Source organism: Primulina eburnea, chromosome 11, assembly GCF_022965805.1.
Source record: "Primulina eburnea isolate SZY01 chromosome 11, ASM2296580v1, whole genome shotgun sequence".
NCBI classification, from domain to species: Eukaryota; Viridiplantae; Streptophyta; class Magnoliopsida; order Lamiales; family Gesneriaceae; genus Primulina; species Primulina eburnea.
In genome coordinates, this window is record NC_133111.1 from 39440813 (window position 1) to 39461116 (window position 20304).

General features: G+C 35.4%; 2 protein-coding genes across 2 annotated transcripts in view; both read right to left on the minus strand.

Moving 5' to 3' along the window:
* The window catches only part of LOC140805955 (alpha-mannosidase-like), a 41150-nt gene extending 21851 nt beyond the window's left edge, over window positions 1–19299 (minus strand). The window contains exons 1-2 of the mRNA XM_073162342.1: window positions 18851–19299; window positions 18685–18768 (exon numbers count right to left, since the gene is read on the minus strand). Of these exons, the coding sequence (XP_073018443.1) occupies window positions 18685–18768; window positions 18851–19069 (303 nt within the window). The 5' untranslated portion in view covers window positions 19070–19299. The remainder of the gene's footprint in view (window positions 1–18684; window positions 18769–18850) is intronic.
* On the minus strand, window positions 578–14362 carry LOC140805956 (alpha-mannosidase-like). Its single transcript, XM_073162344.1, has 19 exons — window positions 13888–14362; window positions 13680–13769; window positions 12931–12996; window positions 12792–12848; window positions 7595–7814; window positions 7269–7405; window positions 6127–6192; window positions 5972–6031; window positions 5757–5828; window positions 5594–5641; window positions 5322–5441; window positions 3868–3933; window positions 3543–3655; window positions 3370–3454; window positions 2287–2397; window positions 2118–2213; window positions 1998–2045; window positions 1698–1766; window positions 578–1184 (listed from the first exon to the last, which is right to left on the minus strand). The coding sequence occupies exons 1-19, from the start codon at window positions 14059–14061 to the stop codon at window positions 990–992; spliced, it is 1893 nt and encodes a 630-aa protein (XP_073018445.1). The 5' UTR covers window positions 14062–14362; the 3' UTR covers window positions 578–989.
* Window positions 19300–20304: the final 1005 nt, after the last annotated feature.

The window sequence follows — 20304 nt, forward strand, 5'->3', positions numbered from 1 at the left end:
AATATACAATATATAAAAATATAGGTAGTATTTTCAAAAAAAAAGTTCGCGGGTCAACCCGCGACCGAACCCGAACCCGAAAAACCCCAATTTTTTTCGTGTTGGATCGTGTCGGATTGACGAGTGGTGTCGCATTTTGACACCCCTGTTGATAAGGGATAGGCTCACGCCTAGACTACTTCCAACTGCAAAACCCGTCACCACCACCGCTACCAACACCACATCCAATAGCAAGTTTTGATTTTCATCCAACGGTTGCGGGCTCCGAAGGGTAATGCAGTGACCCGAGGCTCTTGGTGAGATTGTGCCTAGGCACCACAAAATGGTTGTCCAGAACTGGGGCAGTGAAGAAGACGATACGACTATTTTCGAACATCAATTAATTTCTCTCATTCATCCTATCTGACAATTGAGAAACAATTATGATATGAAAAACTTTTCACGAATTAGTTTTTGTTTGTCCAATTTATTTAGCCAACTAGACAGTTCATTTGAAATATATATCGATTTTAATTAGGTGCATATTTTCTCGACAAGAGATATATTTTAGTTGGAACAAACAACGACACCTTCGAAGTAAAGTAGCAATTTATGTAAAGCTTTTATTGATTAACAAATGCCAAAGAGTTACACGTCTTTTTGCCCGTATTTCTCACTATAAATAACAGTGATTTTATTAATCTGGAGTAACTACAATTAGTATTTCATTTGTTCGCTTATTTTTCAATACTCATGTGGAAAACTGGAAGAAAAAAGTCGAGATGAAAATATGTATGTGAACTATACGGCTGTACAGTTGCACCACATAGCAACTATCCCCTCTCGTTATTTTAACCGCATCAGTGGCCATTTTTTGTAGGCCACAAACCGGCGGATCAAAGACAGTCATCACTTATTCCCGGTATAAAGAAGAAATCGTCGTTCTGTCATTCATTAGAAAGGAGTAAGCATTAATCCGGATACCAAATGGTGGAGATGATGAACCTTTTTCAAAAGGTTAAGAGGAAAGTCCGGATCTCCATGGGACCGAGCTCGACTGTAAGACTTGACATATCCACAGGACCACCTCTGATTGGAGCTGCTGCTGCCTCGACTCCAACTTCATCCTTAACTTCCCATGTCATTCTCTTTATCTCAGACTTTTCTTGATTTGCTGATAAGCTTGTTTCCTTGAGCGTCTTTATCTGAAATACGATTTCAAGTCAATACCAAAAGCATAAAAAGATTCATGTGATCGTTTACACTGGTTTATATAACTTTCACTAAAAACTAGTGTCATTTTCTTTAGTGTTTTACATAAAAGTACTACTTTCATCAGTTTCTGCTCCTTTGACGTGAGCCCTTCAGCGAGTGAAGTTGAGGGACATGACAGAAAAGTGTAGAACTTGAAATGGAGAACACACAAAAACCATAGTAAACACCGATTATTTGACGTGTATGCTTTCATAAATACACATCAAATCGGAAATACACATAAAATCATATGAAGAGGGGAATGAAATTGATTGATCTTAAGAAATACAGAAATAGCCAAAAGTACTTTCATATCAACACCGGAGAAAATTTGGGGATGAGAAAACGGAAAGAAGGGTAAAAAAGTTAGAAAGTAGCCCAAAAGGAATTCCAGCTAAACATTGGATAAAAATAACCTTGCATTTGACAAAAGGTAATACTCGGTGCTGTATACACATACAAACCTTTTTTCCAGCAAACATCCTCTTCAGTTCAACTTTGGCAAGTGTCGAATAATCAGGATCTTCACCGGCCTAGGACAAATGTTCATGAATAAGTCACGCATTTTGGCAAAGAAAAGTTTCGAAAGGACCTAGATAACATGTGAGAGGTATGTTTCTTACTGTCTTATGGTGTATTCCTATAAAAGGAAATGAAGTACGCAATATTTAGGTGTAAATTTGCTCTCGCTCGTTCCAATGATATCAAACACAGTTACAATCATGAATTTATAAATACAACTGCAATTAAATTGAGTGAGTCACCTCATATAAATGGGCCAAACGTAGGAGCACACTTCCATCGGCCAAATCCTGAAAAACGGAAGCCAAAGGATCAGTGGAAATAGATTATTCATAGAACATATGCAAATAAAAAACAATCACCTGAAGTGTTATTAATGCAACATTAAGAGGTAAACTATAGTTTGCATCCATTATAGTTGCCGTTGCCAAATGAGAAGATTTCCAGTATCCAGAGTTCTGCAGGAGTCCATTCTAAATAGTCAGATTGCAGGATTACTATCTCATATCCATGTTAAACAACCAAATATACCTCATGTGAAAAGGCTAAAAGAAGAGGTGAATAGATTTCTTGACCAGTAGTCCGCCTCCAACGAGCTCCGGAACCAAGCTCATGGATGCCAACATAATAATTTCCTCGAACCTAATGAGATATAACAAAACAACATTGTTATAGACATTAATCTTTTCGCTCTCCTACTGCTTTAGGATATTGTACATAGTGATCCCAAATGTGCATCTAAATTGGTGCATTTTCTGTGGTCAATATTTCAACCCTTATTTCCACTCTTATGTTGGATTGTGTAGATAAAATAAAGGATAATTTTAGGACTTTGTCAAATAACTAGAAATATTGTTTGTAATCCGATGCAATAATTTAAATCTTTTAAATTAGGTAGGAAAACATATTTTCTGATTTTATGGAATTTTGTAATACCTCTTGTATCCTATAAAAGATGCATTGTGCTCATGAATTAAATGTAGAGTTACATTTTCTCTCAAATTTACAGTTTGTATTGCTTCTTTACTCTAATTCTCTGAGTTTGGTAACTGAAAGTGAGTCATACATCTTACTTACAGCCATCAGGCCGTATTTCAACGTTGAACTAGAGAAATTGAAGCTAATGCTACACCTGTGAAATGCATGGAATTATCAACCAGCCCCAAGAATATAAAAACAGAGAGAACAACTAAATTGTAGTAATCCAACTCCATGTATAGATTCTTACGAATGCTTGACACTGATATTTTCTTATATAGTTTTCTTTTTTAAAAATATAGGCCCCACACCCGCACAAGCGCAGTTGCACCATGCGTCCTATAGCAACTACTTCATATCCTTTTTCGTTCACGAAAATATTTAATACAAGTTACTATATGAGTCCCTTTTTAAGCCAATATAAACTATTTCAAATTCTCTTTTCTAATGAAGATGGGACAAAAAGTACCATAGCATGAGAGCTTAATAGTCACAGAAACTTAAATGAAAAGTAAGGAGCCTCATTATTCTCAAAAACGAAAAAGTAAGGAGCCTCAAGCTTTTATCAATTGGGTCACAATTTATGCATTTAATAACAACATGAAATCACACAAAACTTGTACTTCATGACCGTACCGTGAGTCCTTCACATGTATCGTTAGCACATACAGTTTCATCAAGGGGTTCACCCACTCCTCTGGAATCGTCATTTAAAATACGCCTGGACGATGATAGCACTGAAAAATGTTGGACTTATTCTACCAACAACGAAACAGATTGGAACAAAAAATTTGTAAACATTTGTAGACCTGTGAAGCATCAATTCGATTTCTCCATCATTAATGCTGGATCCTCCAGCGGCCCGATCAACCAAAACAGAGAGCTCAGATTTCTGATCCTCCATGAAAATTCCAAGGTTGATCTGAACAGATAGAACAATTTTTTACCATGATCATAACCATCAGTTCCCATTTTTAAGGTAAACAGAAGTCACAACTGATGGAGCGAAACAAAGTTTTTTATCAAACATGCATCAGTTGTTGAGCATATAATGGTGATAGTGAATGCACGTGAACAAGGTATTTGTAATCTTCTCTTTAAAAATATGAAAATAGCAAGTTAAGGGACAATTACCGGATAGTAGTTCCCTGCAATAGGTTGAGTAACTACGAGAGGCCAGTCAGCCCTGTAATCTCTAACCTGAAAATTTGCAAAATGAAGAAGTCAAAATCAGGTCGGAATATGAAATGTAATGAAAATCACTGACAAGACGGTGACAAGATGCCTTTCAGAGAATATACGTTAGACTACATTATCAATTTAAAATAAAAGCAGCCTGACTCTTCTACCATTATCTATAAACAATTCACTTTTTTTCTAAGGTGGAGGAGAACTTGTTGCATCAGGAATAAATCACTGATTAAAAGTCATCAAGTGCACCTGACAACCCAACAACTGCCTCGGGAAGCAATCAGTGAAAAGTGAAGTCATGCCAATTCAACAGCACAAAATGCTCAAGCAGATGATGCTATAGCCTATACGTCTTTAATCTATTGCTTGCAACTTGGGCTTCCCTCACTCAAAAAATGCAGACGAGTTGGGTTCTCGTAAATGTATAATGAAGCAAAAGATGAAAATCAAATCACCTCCAGTAACTTAATGAATGTGATTCCAAAGGCGGTATTATGAGGCAATATGCAGCTCACAAATCTTTGTGAAGTGTTGTTCTTTATCCGACAAAGGGATAGGTTTCTGTCTCACAACATTTCAAGCTAACCATAAAAATGCCCATGCAATCTATAAATTTTACCCTTCTAGAAGTTACGACTACACATAAGAATAGCCCAAATACTCATATTAAAATAACTCAATTAACCCTGAAATCTTGTGACAGCTAAGTCAATCACACCTAGGATAAACTCTACTAGTCTGAAGATAATTTTCTGGCATATTGAAAGGAAGTTGGATGTGGCTGTTGATGCCTTTTGTATCCCCCGACCCCCAAACACACACACACTCACCTGTAACTCTAGAGGTAAGGAACATGTCCTGTTTTCACATAAACTTATTACGAGATATTAACAGACATTTCTACATCGTACTCTAGTGGTTTTTTTCTATAAAAAGAGCCAGTCTGTTATCATATCATGAGCCAAATCTTTATTCTTTTCCAATCATCTCATTGTTTTAATTTAGTAGTTTGGAATTGGACATATCATAAAACAACTACTGTTTCACACTTTTTAATCAAATTTTTTGGAAAATTAGGACACTTAGATTTTTTTTACATTCTAAAATCAGCATTTATGTAACACATGACTACCGATTGTTTTGAAAATAACCATCTTGAATGGCAAGCCATAGTGCAATCGATACAATGTATCCACTAGAAAAAAGATAAAAAGGCAAGAGCAGAAAACTCAATCAGTTTAACAACTCAATTCCATCTATTCATCTACGCCAATTATTTTTTTAGTAATTTGATAACACATTCTGATAACAGAAAGCAGAGTATTACAAGTTTATGGATCTTAGGTTCTGACACATTGTCAAAGTATACGTGAGGAGAATAATAACACAAAACGTACCCGTTTTAGAAAGTCCCTTCCATTGGAATCAGTGTAGAACACTTTGTTGGTGACCATATTAGCCGTCATTCTTGTAATAACCTCTTTCCCAACACTATCGTCCGTAGGAATTGGACCAATCTTCAGATAACATTAATACATCCAAACACGTTATAGAAAAAGGATAACAGGATTAGCAAGTCAAAGGAACAAAAGCAAAGGCATATGTTCCTCGAGGTGTAGAAAAACAATACAATCACATGGAAAAAGGAAATGATCAAATAATTACTGACTGTGTATTCAACTTCCGCGTGATCTTTATCTTTATAAACTCTAATAACCTGAAAATATTGCAAAATATTTCAACATACTAGATGAGTCGGTTGGATGAAGATGCGTGCAACTTTGAAACAATAATAACTTTCATAATTAATAAAATAAATTTAAATACTCAACCTGATAGATCCATGAAGCAAATTGTTGGTGCACTTCATCAACTAGTGGTCCCCGTACAATCTTAATCGGAACCTGTGAGCAGCAAGCCAAAACATTTTTTAGAAGGAAATTAAATATTAATTGAAGTTTCAAACTCTCAAAATAATTCTGAGTTCGAAAGGCATTTCACCTCTAACTTGAAGAACATATATTCTTGTTAGGGTAAAAACACTTACTGATCTGGAGACCACTGAAGGTGGCATTCCATTAGGTCGGAAAATATATGCACCAGAACACTGAAAGGTGTGATATGCATCAACTTATAGCAGTTCTTTCACTCAAATTATAGACAGTGGGACAATCATAGACAACTAAACTCAAATGTATGTACCTGAGGATCAGCATCTCCCTGGCTAGAAGAATACCAAAGATAGCTTTGTTGTACCGGTACATCAATCTGGTATAATAGCATTAATCAGAAATTGATGAAGAAACTTGATTAAGGAGTCTCTAGACCGAGGACATCAAAGATTGAAAGTATAGCAGCAACAATTCAAAAACCAAAGTTGATGAATGGATATTGGTTCACAGTTGGATGATTCAAACTTTTCCAGTTTGGATGTTCTGAGAGAAGATGAAACATTTTGAAACTATGGTTAAAAATGTATGGTAACGTAAAAGATGATTTTGACCAATAGATAGATATGGAATTTTCTTTCAGCAATCATGATATTTCACCGGAAACAAATAAAGAATTCCACACAACATCATCAAGATCACTCTATAATATTGCCCAAACTAAAATCTTGAAGAATGGGATGTAGCGGAATAGCATGAATTACAGGAGTTCAGTTCACATTCTCCTCTGATAATAAAAAGCAAACCCTCCACGGCCCCTCTTCTGTACTCAATTGCTATTCATGGAATAATAATGAGCTACGACGGAAGAAAAATGTTTCATTTACTGTAAATAAAGAACAGAGAATCCAGTAAGGTGATTATTTCAAGTTTTTTTTAAAAAAAATTGGCTAATTAATCAAACTGATGATGTGGATTTTGAAGAACAATTCTAATACTAATGATACTTAGAAAAAAATTGGCTAATTAATCAAACTGATGATGTGGATTTTGAAGAACAATTCTAATACTAATGATACTTAGATTCTCCAAGCAGCACAAGATCTGGTACCTAAGTTCCAACTGCCTTGTAGATGCACATTCTAGGTAATCTCTCGCTGTCAACAATGTTTCCACGACATTATCAGCACATTTAGTAGGATGCAGAGACAGATCAATTGAAGTTATATTATGTCACTGATCCATTTCGCTTCAAATAGTTCATAGACCATTAAAAAAAACTCTTTGACTGGTGACCAAAGGAAACTAACTAAAGCAAGGGTAAATAAAAAGGCACGATATTTTTAGGAAGTTTATGAATTTCCTTCTTTCACTCTCCACTGTAGATCTATTGTCCAGCTCAACTGCATAACAAGAACAATAGATAACACTCCTCTTTTCAAAACAGAGTCTTACACCAGTTTTGGAATTCGATATGCGTTTAAGTTGCCCAGATACTGCTGAAAAAGACAATTTCAAGTTTCCTGGTCCAATTTCTATAGTTTCAGTCGTTGGAAGAGCCATCGTGGACATGGAACCACTTCTTCTATTTCCTGCATTATTGAATATCATATATGAGCACCGAAATTACAGAGAATAAGGTGACTGAGTCTCTATCGTATTTTAAGAAGACTATTATTGCTGAAAAGTATGTTTCAAGAGTTAAAAAGTAATATTTTTAAAATCCTAACTGGTAAAAAGTTTTGGAATTGATTGCCAAGAATAACATTTTGAATCAATACCCTTTTGAGAAGCTTTAGAAATGAAATATGTATTCCAACCCAGAGGTGGCACAGATGCTGAAAAGACAAGCCAATATTTCGGAGTCTCTGCAGCTGAAATTCCAGTATATGCTTTCACGTAGAACTTTCTAACATTACTCGTCACATTATCCACTTCCACAAATTGAGACTCAACAATGCTTCCCATGGAATCTTTGACGACAAGATTATAGTCGTTAACCTGTAGATTATGAGCCTATTGGTTATATTTTATCATTATTCTGAAACCCCATTATAGCAGAAAAAGTTTCGAATATAACACTTGTTTAGCAGCAACGAAATAGAGAATTAATCCTTTTGTTGTTAAGTAGAAAACATTAGCCAAACTTGGCTGGTGTGAAATGATATTCCAGCTTGGGTTTGTGGTTTATAACAGATCCAGAAAGTAAAATGGTTCAAAAGCAACCGAAATTATACACGAATTCTGGCAGGACTAGAGCCAAATATTAAGGCTCTTTGGTAGGGGTGCTTCCGTGGCAAACAGTTGCTCCAAAACCATTACATCCCACATTATGATTCACCTTTAGATAAAAATTCCCGTATTTTGAATTATTCATTACGGGTGATCCTTTAAGTTGCGGTGAAAACAACTAAGACGTACTGCTGTGGTAGTATGGTTTAACACTTGTTGATGTCTATGTGTTTTATATAAGAGAATATATGTTGAAGAAGACAAATTCTTATTCACTTAATGAACTGAGAAGTACAACCTATACTTATACAAATCAAACATTGGATAACAACTTAATCTAATGTATCCCAAGTTTAAAATATAAAACATTAGATGATAGCTTATCTAATAATTCAAAATCACATCTTTATATAATCTTCAGATATTCAACATTACCCCTCAAGTTGGGTTGTCTATGTCGATCATGCCCAACTTGGACACCAAGTCTTCAAATGTAGATCGAAACAGGTTGGGTCTTTGTTAGAATGCCCTACAACTTGTGAATGACTAGGAACGTAACTGAGTCACTTATGAAATGACAATCGACCTCAACATGCTTGGCTCGATTAAGATGAACTGGATTCCTGGCAATACTTATTGCAACTTGATTGTCACACTTCAGTTCCACTATCTGATGACCTTCCAATTTCAATTCAGCCAACAATCTTTGAAGCCATATACCTTCGCAAATTCCATAGGCCATGGACCGAAATTTTGTAGAAAAATTATGCTTCTACAATGCTTCTTGCCACCACATTTTGCTTCTTGCCACGCCATGTTACTAAGTTACCTCATACAAGCGAGCAGTACCCATATATGAATCGTCTGTCAGTAAAAGATCATGCCTGGTCAACATCATTGTATAGCTATACATCTCTTGTGGTAGTTCTGCAAAAACATAGTCATTTTCCAAAGGGGACTCCTTTAGGTACCACTTCAATACCCGAAGAACGGCCTTCATGTGTTCTTCTGTAGGATTGTTCATGAACTAGCTTACGACGCTCACTACAAATCCAATGTCGGGTCTTGTGTGAGAAAGATATATCAATTTGCCCACTAATCTCTGATATCTTCCTTTGTTGACTGGTAGACTATCTTCCTGCCTTCCAATTTTTATATTTAGGTCCATAGAAGTGTTGACAGGAATGCACCCCAACATCCATGTTTCTTTCAAGAGGTCCAAGACATATTTCATTTGTGAAATCTAGATTCCATGCTTTGATCTGGCAATTTCCATTCCCAATAAATATTTCAAGTGTCCTAGGTCCTTCATCTCAAATTCCTTTGAAATCAACAATTTTATCTGAGTGATCTCCTACTCATGGTTTCCAGTGATAACAATATAGTCAACATATACGATGATAACACAGATCTTGTCTTTGTTGGAGTGTTTGACAAACATGGTGTGAACTGATTGGCACTGCATGTATCCATTTCCTTTCAAGACTTTAGTGAACCTGTGAAACCAGGCTCTAGATTGCTTCAAACCATAGAGTGATTTCTTCAACCTACATACTCTGTTGACAGTAGTCTTTGACTCAAATACTGGTGGTATATTCATGTAGATTTCTTCTTCTAGAACTCATTCAAGAAGGCATTTTTTTACATCGAGCTGGTTATAGAGGCCAATCGAAATTTGCAGCAATGGATAGGAGTACAAAGACAATATTTAGCATGGCTACATATGCGAAGGTTTCTTGATAGATAATCTATCTCATATGTTTGGGTATACCTTTTTGCTACTAGTTGTGCTTTAAATCGTTCAATGCTTCAATCAACCTTTATGCTTGACTATTAAAATCAGCTTGCAACCAACAGTTTGTTTCCCAGGTGAAAGTTATGTGATCTGCCAAGTGTTGTTATTTTCAAGAGCATGTATTTCATCAAAGGCAGCAGTCCCCCAGTTTGGATTTTGGAGAGCCTCAGTGATGCTTAATGGAAAATGTACATGGTCTAAATTCACAACAAAGGCTCGATATGCAGGAAATAAAAGATCAAGTGAGACAAAGTTACTTATAGTGTGTTGGGTGCATGATATAACTCGTTTTCTCAAGGCAATGGGCCTATCAAGATCATCAATACTAGGTGAGTAAGAACTCGGCGTACCTTGATTGTTTTCAAGGAACCCGGCGACGAGGAAATACTTTATGTTGGCTGATCGTGCGTGTGTTCCTGATGATTCCCAAGGTGAAGTGACCTTATGCAAGGATAAACATGGTCAAAAGGTAGAATAAGATGTTCAGGAAGAGGTTGAGAGTTATCTGGTGGGATTGTGTTGATTGGGTCGATTGTAAGATGTGTTAGGGAGTCATTGAGCATAAGGAAGAGGCTGGGAGTTATCTGGTGGGATTGTGTTGATTGGGTCGATTGTAAGATGTGTCAGGGAGTCATTGAGTATGTTGATGAGCTCCAGATTCAGAGGTTCATTCATAACAAGTTCCCCTGAACCGAGGAACGTGGAAAGAAAAGTCCAGCCTCATTGAAAGTGACATCCATGGAAGAGTATAATTTTCAAATTATAGGATAATAACACTTGTATCCTTTCTGATTAGGGTATTACCCAAGAAAGATACATTTGAGAGAACATGGATCAAGTCTGCCCCAATGTTGCGAATGAATGTGCATGAATGCTGAGCGACAAAATATTCTCATTGGAATGTTGCGAAGGAGCTAGGAATTGGTGTAAAACTTAAGGACAGTCTGAACTGGTGTTTGGAAGTTAAGGACACAAGAAGGCATCCGATTGATGATATAAGTGGCTGTTAGGATGGCGTTACCCCAGAAATACTGAGAGACATTACGAGTAAATAACATGGAACGAGCTACCTCTAGGAAATGACAATTTTGTTGTTCTACAACACCGTTTTTTTGAGGGATGTCAACGCAAGAGCTTTGATGAACAATCCTTTGAGTGATTAGGTAATCACCCAAGACACAATTAAAGAAATCTCATGCCTATCAGTGCATATGATTTGAATATTGGTCGAGAATTGTGTTCAGATCATAGTGTAGAAGGTTTTAAAAATTGTTGAAGCCTCACTCTTTTCTTTCATAAAACACCCAAGATAGACGAGTATGATCATCCACAAATAATAAGAACTAACGTGTACATGTTATGTTTTTCACACGTGAAGGACCCCAAATATCGCTATGAATGAGGGCAAAAGTTTAGATGGCGTATATGACTGTGGTTTGAAAGTGTTATGAGTATGTTTTATCAATTGATAAACATCACAACGAAGAAAATGCAAACCTTTTTACTGAATAATAACGGAAATAATTTTGAAGATACAAAAAATTCGGATGTCCTAGGTGATATTGAAACACAGAAATGTAAGGACTAGAGGTACCGCAAGGGGTATTCTTCGAGAAGGGCGTCATCCGAAGGAGGTACACGCCTGCAGAACTATCAATACTGCCAATCGTCCTCCCCGATGCCAGGTCCTAAAACCACAAGAACCAGGCGAGAAAACGGTTGAGCAATGCAGATCATTATTCAACATACAAACTGATAACAAATTGCAAAGAAGTGCGGGAACAAACAACATAATTTGAAGCACAAATATGTTGATAACCATATGGAACCCGAACCAAACACCCTTGTGCATGACCCATCTGCCACATAGAGTGATTTTGGAGCAGAAAATGGGCTGTATGTGGTGAAAAAATGCAATTGTCCAGTTATATGAAGCATCAGAATCGATGATTCATGAACGTGATAAATCACTTTGTGAAAGTAAAGCAAGTGGAATATCACATTGAATGGCAGCACTGCCCGTACCAAAAACAGGAGGTGTCGACGGAGAGGGTTGCTGTCCAAATAGCTTGTGAAGGATGTCAAGCTGCTCCTTGGTAAAAGGCTGCGATTCAGAGAAAGGCTGATCATAGACAACAGTGTTTGCTCGACATTCTCACACTGGTTTCCAGTCTGCGGGCTTCCTATGTATCCTCTAGCAAGTGTCAATATATGAGTAGGTTTTCTTGCATTTGTCGCACCAAAGACTTCCTAGAATTAGCTGGCCTTTAGTGGGGTTGAATTATACTTCATGGTTTCCACTGATTTGATTTGTAGAAGTATAGGTTGTACTTCTCAGTTCGTTAAGTGAATAAGAATTCATCTTCTTCAGCATATATTCTCTTATATAAAATTACATGGTATCAGAAGTTGGGTTCGGCCAATGACGAAGTACGGCATGACCTCGTCTTCCGACAATACCTCCTCTCCGGTGACCATGACCCCGAGCTTGGGCGATGTGTCTCCACTCTCCATCACGCGCCATAAACTAAACGACCATAATTTTCTGCCTTGGTCACAATCTGTAATGATGTTCATATGCAGCCGCCACGAAGAAGACGCCCTGATTCCATCGATGCCAAGTTCAAAACACGGAAGGTTGAGAACTATTTGGTCATGTCATGGTTGATTAATCAGAATGACATCTTTGAAGGATAAGATTTTTTGGGGGACAACGAATACAAATTTAATTCGAAGACCTAACCGGATGAACTAGTTTGCAGTTATGGTATATCCTATGTAAACTGGAAGTTTTATGACCTTAGATGATACAAAACTAGATGCGGGAATGTCCGCACGCAATAAGCTCAACTATGCATTTCAAGAAAACAATTCAAACTTGTTTTATAGCAACTGAAACCTCACTATGATCAACTACAAAGAGGGGAAAGGAGAAAAATATTGTAACTCACGGGAATCCTGACAATATCAGTACGCGTCCATCCCAGTGAATTGTACACCACAACAACCTGAAAAAGAGTGTTAAACCTAGGTAAACCACACCATATACCATATGCTGAAAAATGAGCATACACAGAAAAAAGTTCAGACCAAACTCTTTCCTTCGGGAATATCTTCCTCTGTTGGTGGACAGAAACTTATATTGAGCAGCTGACACTGTTCACCAATCAAAAGGTGAAAAGAGAAAAACATGAACGTTAGACAAGAAAATATTCAGTTGCTACTCCACTAACATAATCTTCCATGAAGGACAAAACAAATAAAAATTTTACTCAAAACATTTCAATGAAATTGCAACAGAAACAAGCACAGATGTTTAAGCCCAAATTTACATATAAAAACAAGCTCTTATCAAGAATTTTTGTCCACTGCAACTGAATTTAGCGTAACTCTTGACAATGAGCATATCATGTGTTTACTCATGCTTTTAAGCTATATAACTTAACCGCGAAAAAAAAATATCAAATTGAGCCACTAGTATCTGTGTATTTCCTTGCAATCAATGAGTAGACATGTTTAGTGACAACCAATTAGCTCATGGATCCAGTATTTGGTTTTTCATGACGTAGTTACTTGCTTCAACACAATTTGAATGCATGCTTTATAAAATTTTATTTAAAAACATAGATAAGTGTTTAGCTTGTGTCCTGTGAAAGGGAAAGAATGATTTTCTGCTCTTTTTTGTGATACAATGGGGGTCTTGGGCTCAAATCCCACAAACGTGGGTAGCGTAGGTAGTTTAGATGGGAATGATTTGCTGTTAGTGAGAAGATAGAGAGCATTGTCACTAAATTGGATCACTGGTAGCTCAAACAAGTTCATCAAGTTGTAAATGCCACCTGGCTAAGTTTCACTGTAGATTCAGCACACTGCCCTTCCATATTAGAACTAACGAGACATGACAAAGCTGAATTCACCACAGTTTCTGCCTGAAAAATATAGAACAATTGGTTAATAACCATAGTATTTTAAACATTTAAGTCCATATATAAGCACAAGGCAAGACATCGTTATGTAATTACGGTGAAAAATATCATAGAAATGCACCTCTGCGATTCCAATGGCCAGTCGTTTTGCATAGTCATCTGTAGTGTGTTGTTTAGCTGTACCACTGACAGCATCGTGGTGCTGTGCAATGCCCAACGCGTTACCTAACTCATCAGTACTGGGGCTAGTTGTTCTTCCCCTCAGAAATTCAAGTTGCCGAGCCTGCCTACACATTCACAAAATGAGTGTATTCCAATACCTTCTCAAATATTATCAACACCCAGTGGTCAACAGTATATCCCTAAAAATGAGAAGATTACTATCAGCATGCAGAATGGGGCTGGAATAGCAATTGGGGTTCCAGTCACTTGTCATGGTTGTCATATTGTGTTCTTATAGTTCATGATGGTTATCAATAACCAGTCATAATACAATTGCAAAATTAAACCATTAAAATAATAAAGTTCCATAACTAAATCATGCAAGTACATAATCAGGTGCTGAATCCTAAGCAAAAAAAAATTAGTTGACGAGGAATTGTGTAATTAATTTACAAATATGTCTGAGAATACCAGATAATATCCACTCAGCAAACGAACGTATCTTTTCAGTGCCGGGCGACTCGTATAAAATCCAGTCCAGTAAGCATTAGCACTATCTGCATATCTATTCCAAATCAACAGAAATTAATTCTATCTTGGATCAAGTTAAATATAATTATCAAAATAACAAAATTAGGACTAATAGTTATTTAGTGCTCACGGGAAATAATCATCAATTTTCAGGGGCCAAGATTCACTTGCAGCATGTTTTGCATCTGTGTATATAGATGGTGTTGAATATAGTGCATTCATCCGGCCATCCTGTTTCAGTAAGCTCTCTCAGACTCATTTGATGAAGTAAAACGGACACATCATGCTATCATGAGTTCACAAATTTAGTTTTCCAGAAATCTGAGACACAAACTGTACAACTTCTGCACCGATGACTGATTATGGAGTTAGAACACTCAATCGTCATTTGAATTTCGCAGTAGAAACCCCTAAGACTTAAAATTAATCATAATTAGAGTGCACAAAAATGCAAGTAAGGTGTAATGGCCTTGTACAAAACATGCGGACACATATGATCATATATCATGCTTATTTAAGTTGAACTAGTAGCAAAGCATGTGCATCGCACGTGGGTAACAAATTTAAGTATACTATGAATATTGATTTTAAATTTGCAAATGAAACATAATTTTTCACAAATTATTCAATATCAAATATTATTTAACTGTTTATCTATCATATTAAAAAACCATGGTTTAGTTTTTTTGATCTTTATCTTGTATGATTTTCGAATCTTTAAGTGTCTTTTTCATTTTTTATTTTATTTTTCATGATTCTTTCTTCGATTAAATTCAGCAATCATATCATCATATCTAACTTTCATGATTTTTTCGTTGTCGAATTTGATTTTGATTAATCTCTTTGATGCTTGCGTGTTTTCTCCTATGATCTTCTTATTTTTTTTTATTTGAGTCGTTCAAGCTTGAGTCTAACTCCATTTATTTTTCTTTATTTTTGAAGTCTCGCTCGGTTTCTCCACATATTATATTATATATACATTATATCTATTTTGCATTGAGAATACAATTAAGTGTATGAATTAATTGTTTATGAGAAAAAATGTATACCTGAACTTTGAAGTATGATGAATAGAAAAAACTAAGAAAAAATGGAGTGATTAAAATAGATATTATGTATATATTAATTTTAAAATTATGATATAATTATTTGATATAAAGATTAGGGAGGCAACAAAAATTTAAGATAATTCATCATTAGTTTTCTTTCTTTAAAAATATTAATGAGACACCTCACAATCTTTATGTATGAATATTAATATTCCAAAAGTTACTAAATGTTTTTTAGATTTAAGTCATAACATCATAAAAATATTTAAAAAAAACAATGCATATATTCACATAATTAAAAAAACTAATTTATTACACACACACAAAATATATGTAATCATTAAAAATAATATACAGTAAAACAATATTTTGAATAATATCAAATATGAAAAAAACAATTTAGGTTATTGTCCTACATTTTAATTAATTTTGCTGCATTTATAAGTCAATATAATAGTTAAAATTATCCTAAGAAACATAAAAACACTTTTAAAGTAATTAATAATGTCAAATATTACAAAAACAATTAAGAATTGATGGAGAAAAATGACGAGAGAATTCAAAATTTTCAATTATAATTTAGAATTCATGATTCAGGATTTGAAAAAAATAAAATTAAATAATTTATTTGTTTACTGAAACTTTTTGTCAATAAAATTTTCTTGAATAATTTCTATAAATTGTTTAACTTAATGTATTTGAAAATTTTCAAATTCAAACTTTATTATTTAGTTAAATTAATGTAATATTAATTGAGTAATGGCATAAATAAATCTTGTAGGACAGAGTGTTTGTCATTTTACTAAAAATTATAACTTCTGCTAACAATGTTTAAACGTTAGCTCAAATCTTTTAAAACCGTACAACAGCTAAAGCGTCACGTTTCGATTCATCTATCCAGCAAGGACAATAATTGTACCCCAACAATTGCACTATTTGCAATCAATGAGAATCGAACTCGATACATTGGCTCTAATATCAATTGTAGGACCAGACATTTGTCGCTTTACCAAAGCTATATCTGATGTAACGATGGAACTCAAATATTTTAAACAGTATAGTAGCTCAATCATCATTGTTCAATCAATATATCCAGCAAGGACAATTATTAGACTTGTTGCAGTCTATGACAATCGATCTCATGACTTTGGCTCTGATATATACCAATTTTAGGATCATGCATTTACCGTTTTACCAAAAATTATAATATGTGGTAATGATGCAACATTAACTAAAATCTTGTAAAAGCGTTAACTTGTATAAAAGTGATGTATTTATATGTAAAATAAAAGAAAAGATAAGATAAAAACATTTAATATGCATTAGCAACCATGAAGAAATCCACTCATTTTAGTAACTAATTTTAGTAGCAACAAAGAAAAACCATTGGTAAATTGACGAATTCAATATGTATTAAAGTACAAAGTCATTTAAGATAAACAATGAATTACAAAAGAACTCATTAAAAAAAATTATTGATTTAATTTGTTAACTTATATGAACAAGGCTATATAAAAACATCACAATCAGAGGTCATATATTTATATGTATATATGTTAGATTAGATTAGATTAGATTAGTCTCTCATTTTTTCATTTTCTTCTCACTCGAAATATGATACCTTGTTGACATAATGAATAAGTTTGTCCATTTGCTTGAACCAGGACTCAGCATATTGATATTGGAAGTCATCTCCCATCGTCCACATGATATGATTAGTTCTTGTGACATTTGCCTGTGAATCAAAGACAAATGAACAGCAGCCTCTGGAATACTCAGCGTGTGTGCTTTCTAGTCAATGTTACAGGTAAAAATTGGTTCGTTTACTTCACCTGAGTCATTGCAGCAAGAATAAAATCATTAATCCGTGCTTCAACATTGAAGTCAAAAAGGTAAGGATCATCCTGCATTTTGGGAATTAAAGAACTATTCAGAAAAGCATTAAACAAGCATTGCTTCAACTTTGGGATTGACACTCCTCTGTCAAAGAACCTGGACTGGATTGAAGTCATCGTTTACTTCAAAATGAAACCCATTTGGTGGGCTATAATGAACAGGAAATGCATTGGCAAAAATCTGCAAGAACACAGGCCTCAAAAGTGACAAAATGAAGTCGATTAAACATTTAATTTGGAGCAACTGGGAATATCTGCATTTCTAACCTGAGAAGATGAACCAAATGTCCTAGAACCCTGCCATATGACTTCAAGCGATTTATCTCCCTTGCGTTTTGCCCTGTCTTGGTAATCTATCCGTGCAAAATGAATAGAATCAAATCCTAGCTAGATAAACAGCAGAAATCTAAATTAATACATGAGATATGAGCTAAACTCAAAGGAAACTAATTATATCATTTATTTTCACCGAGGGAAGTGATTGTGTACCTCGGCGCCTAGCAGGTAAGCTTGCACTGCAGAGTGCCCAAATGGATCAATCTGCCATCCAGCACGAGGAGTCTTATTAAATTGACTTTTTATCAATTGATGACCAAGGGTTGTTTGGTCAATCATATCTATATAATGGGTAGCTGCTTCATCATGCATACACCAGCCACCATTTCTGCACAGACAAGTCAGTTGAACAACCTTATGCGAGATTTCTCCAAGAAAATCACAGATAAAATGTTACAAGCATCACCATACACGAATTCCAACTGTCCTGCATCGACTAGCTGTCTCACTTCTGCTTGAATTTCTGAACTTTGCTCTTTCCACCATCTATAGAAAAATGCCTACATGGATGTGCACATCACAGACAAGTGAAAAGGGTACTTATGTGCTCTAGGATAAACCATTAAAAATCCAACAAATGAGAGAGGAAAGAGTCCACAGTGTTGTGCACAGTAGGGAAAGAAATGTATCCTACATTTTGCAATGGATCCTCTACTTAAGCAAGTTAAGACTAGTTAGTGCTCATGGTATTCTTACTCATGAAAAATGCATTTATGCAAGTACTGTCTTCATTTGAACAGGGTGCCGACGACGGACTCTATAGTGAACTTAGAGTTCCCACAGATATACATAGAATATAGATACAAAGAAGAGAAACGTTGCAACAACAACTTCTGTGCATTCAATGTATTTTCAGCTAGAAAATGATCCTTTGAAACAAGGAAACCATGTGTTTAGCGACTTTATCAAAACAAACCACAAAAGCAAAAATAAAAGTTTTGCTACCATTTCAGCAAAGATGAACTTTCTATTCGGATTACGGCGCAACGACACCACAACTGAGTCCAGAACATTTTCCACACATGCACCCTGCATAGAAAAGTGTCAAACGACAGGTAATAAAGATGTTTTCACTAAGACTAAATAGCTCCACATTCATACGTTAACCTACCTGAATACTGTTATTTGATCCAACATAGTACTGGTCAATTGTCTTGAGCCAACCCACATCATCATGCGAGTGAGCGACCAAATGAACGTTCAGCTTCCCATCCACAATCCCACTCCCAGTATCATACTTACTGCGCCCTGCAACACCAACAATTCCACACGAACAAAACACAGATGCAACCAATAGCACAGCTGAAACAACTGACACCAATTTTCCCATTCCGAGTCCCAAAGAGGATTTCCCTTGACGGGTTTCGACAGCACATATAGCTGTATATGTCTCTATACCAAGAAAACAACGCAGATGTCAGCATTTAAGTAAGGTAAACTGACAAATACACATCGGTTTCTCCTTTGGGACTGTAGAAGCCGGCAAATATTTTAATCAACATTACACTAACATGGTACAATAATTTATAGCTTTTTCGCAATCTTGCCAAAAGGAGGGCCCTTTCCTTAAAAACATTAAAAACCCACGTAAATTGGGCATGTGAGGAGGGACCATTTTTTCTTGCAAATCTCCGCTGGAAATGTTTGGTCTTATCTAAAAAGTTGTTGCATCTAAATGTACAAGAAATAATTGTAAACGAGTATATCAATGTTGTGCTCGGTATTGTCAACTGCAGCGAAAATTAATATTAACACACATAAACTTTAATAAATGAACACAAGTTATTTAAATCATACACAAGTACGAACACTTGTGACTCGTGACACGAAAATTCGCTAGAATATTATGTAAATCGTTTTAACAAATCAATACTATTGAGGCTAACAAACCTAAATTCTTTGACACTCAAGGAAACCCAAATACATCAAAATAAATCAATACTAAAAACTAGACGCATAAAACGAAACGTATTACACAAAACCAAACACAATCACTATTCGATCAACACTCTGCGTCAGTATTGTTCTTCGAGTATTGTCAACACTAGACATCAAGACAATCACGATGTGAGTCAATCACCCAAACTCTTTACGCGAATCTTCAATACTGAGTTTGATCAGGTTCAACAAAACTCCAGTAGCCGTAAGCAACTCTTCTCCCGTTGTCTTCTCTCTTTTTCTCGACCTGACTTTCACAATATATAAAACTCTTCTTAATCAATATTTCCATATATCCTCCCCCACCTTCTTAATCGATATTTCCATATATCCTTCCCACAACCAGAGTTTTAATAAGAATGTCACTCTATTCAATGCATATTATCTCTTATATATGAGTTAACAAATTATCTTGAATAATTCTCAAAAACAAGATTATCTAGGTTTAGGATCTTTTGAATGAACAAGTCAATTTAAATTAATCTCAAAATACAAAATAAAATATTACTTTCATTGTCAATAGAGCGGCAACGTGAAGGCTTCAATCATTACGTTTCTATTCTTGGAGTCCTTTTCATGATAAGACAAAATAGGACAAAATGGTATTTGATTTTCTTATCACCATAG

Coding starts and splice junctions, on each gene's coding strand:
- LOC140805956 (XM_073162344.1), bottom strand. CDS start 14,061: ATGTGTAGGCAGGCTCGGCAACTTGAATTTCTGAGGGGAAGAACAACT. Junction 6,032..6,126: donor AGGGAGATGCTGATCCTCAG/GTACATACATTT, acceptor CACACCTTTCAG/TGTTCTGGTGCATATATTTT. Junction 3,455..3,542: donor ATCGAATTGATGCTTCACAG/GTCTACAAATGT, acceptor ATCATCGTCCAG/GCGTATTTTAAATGACGATT.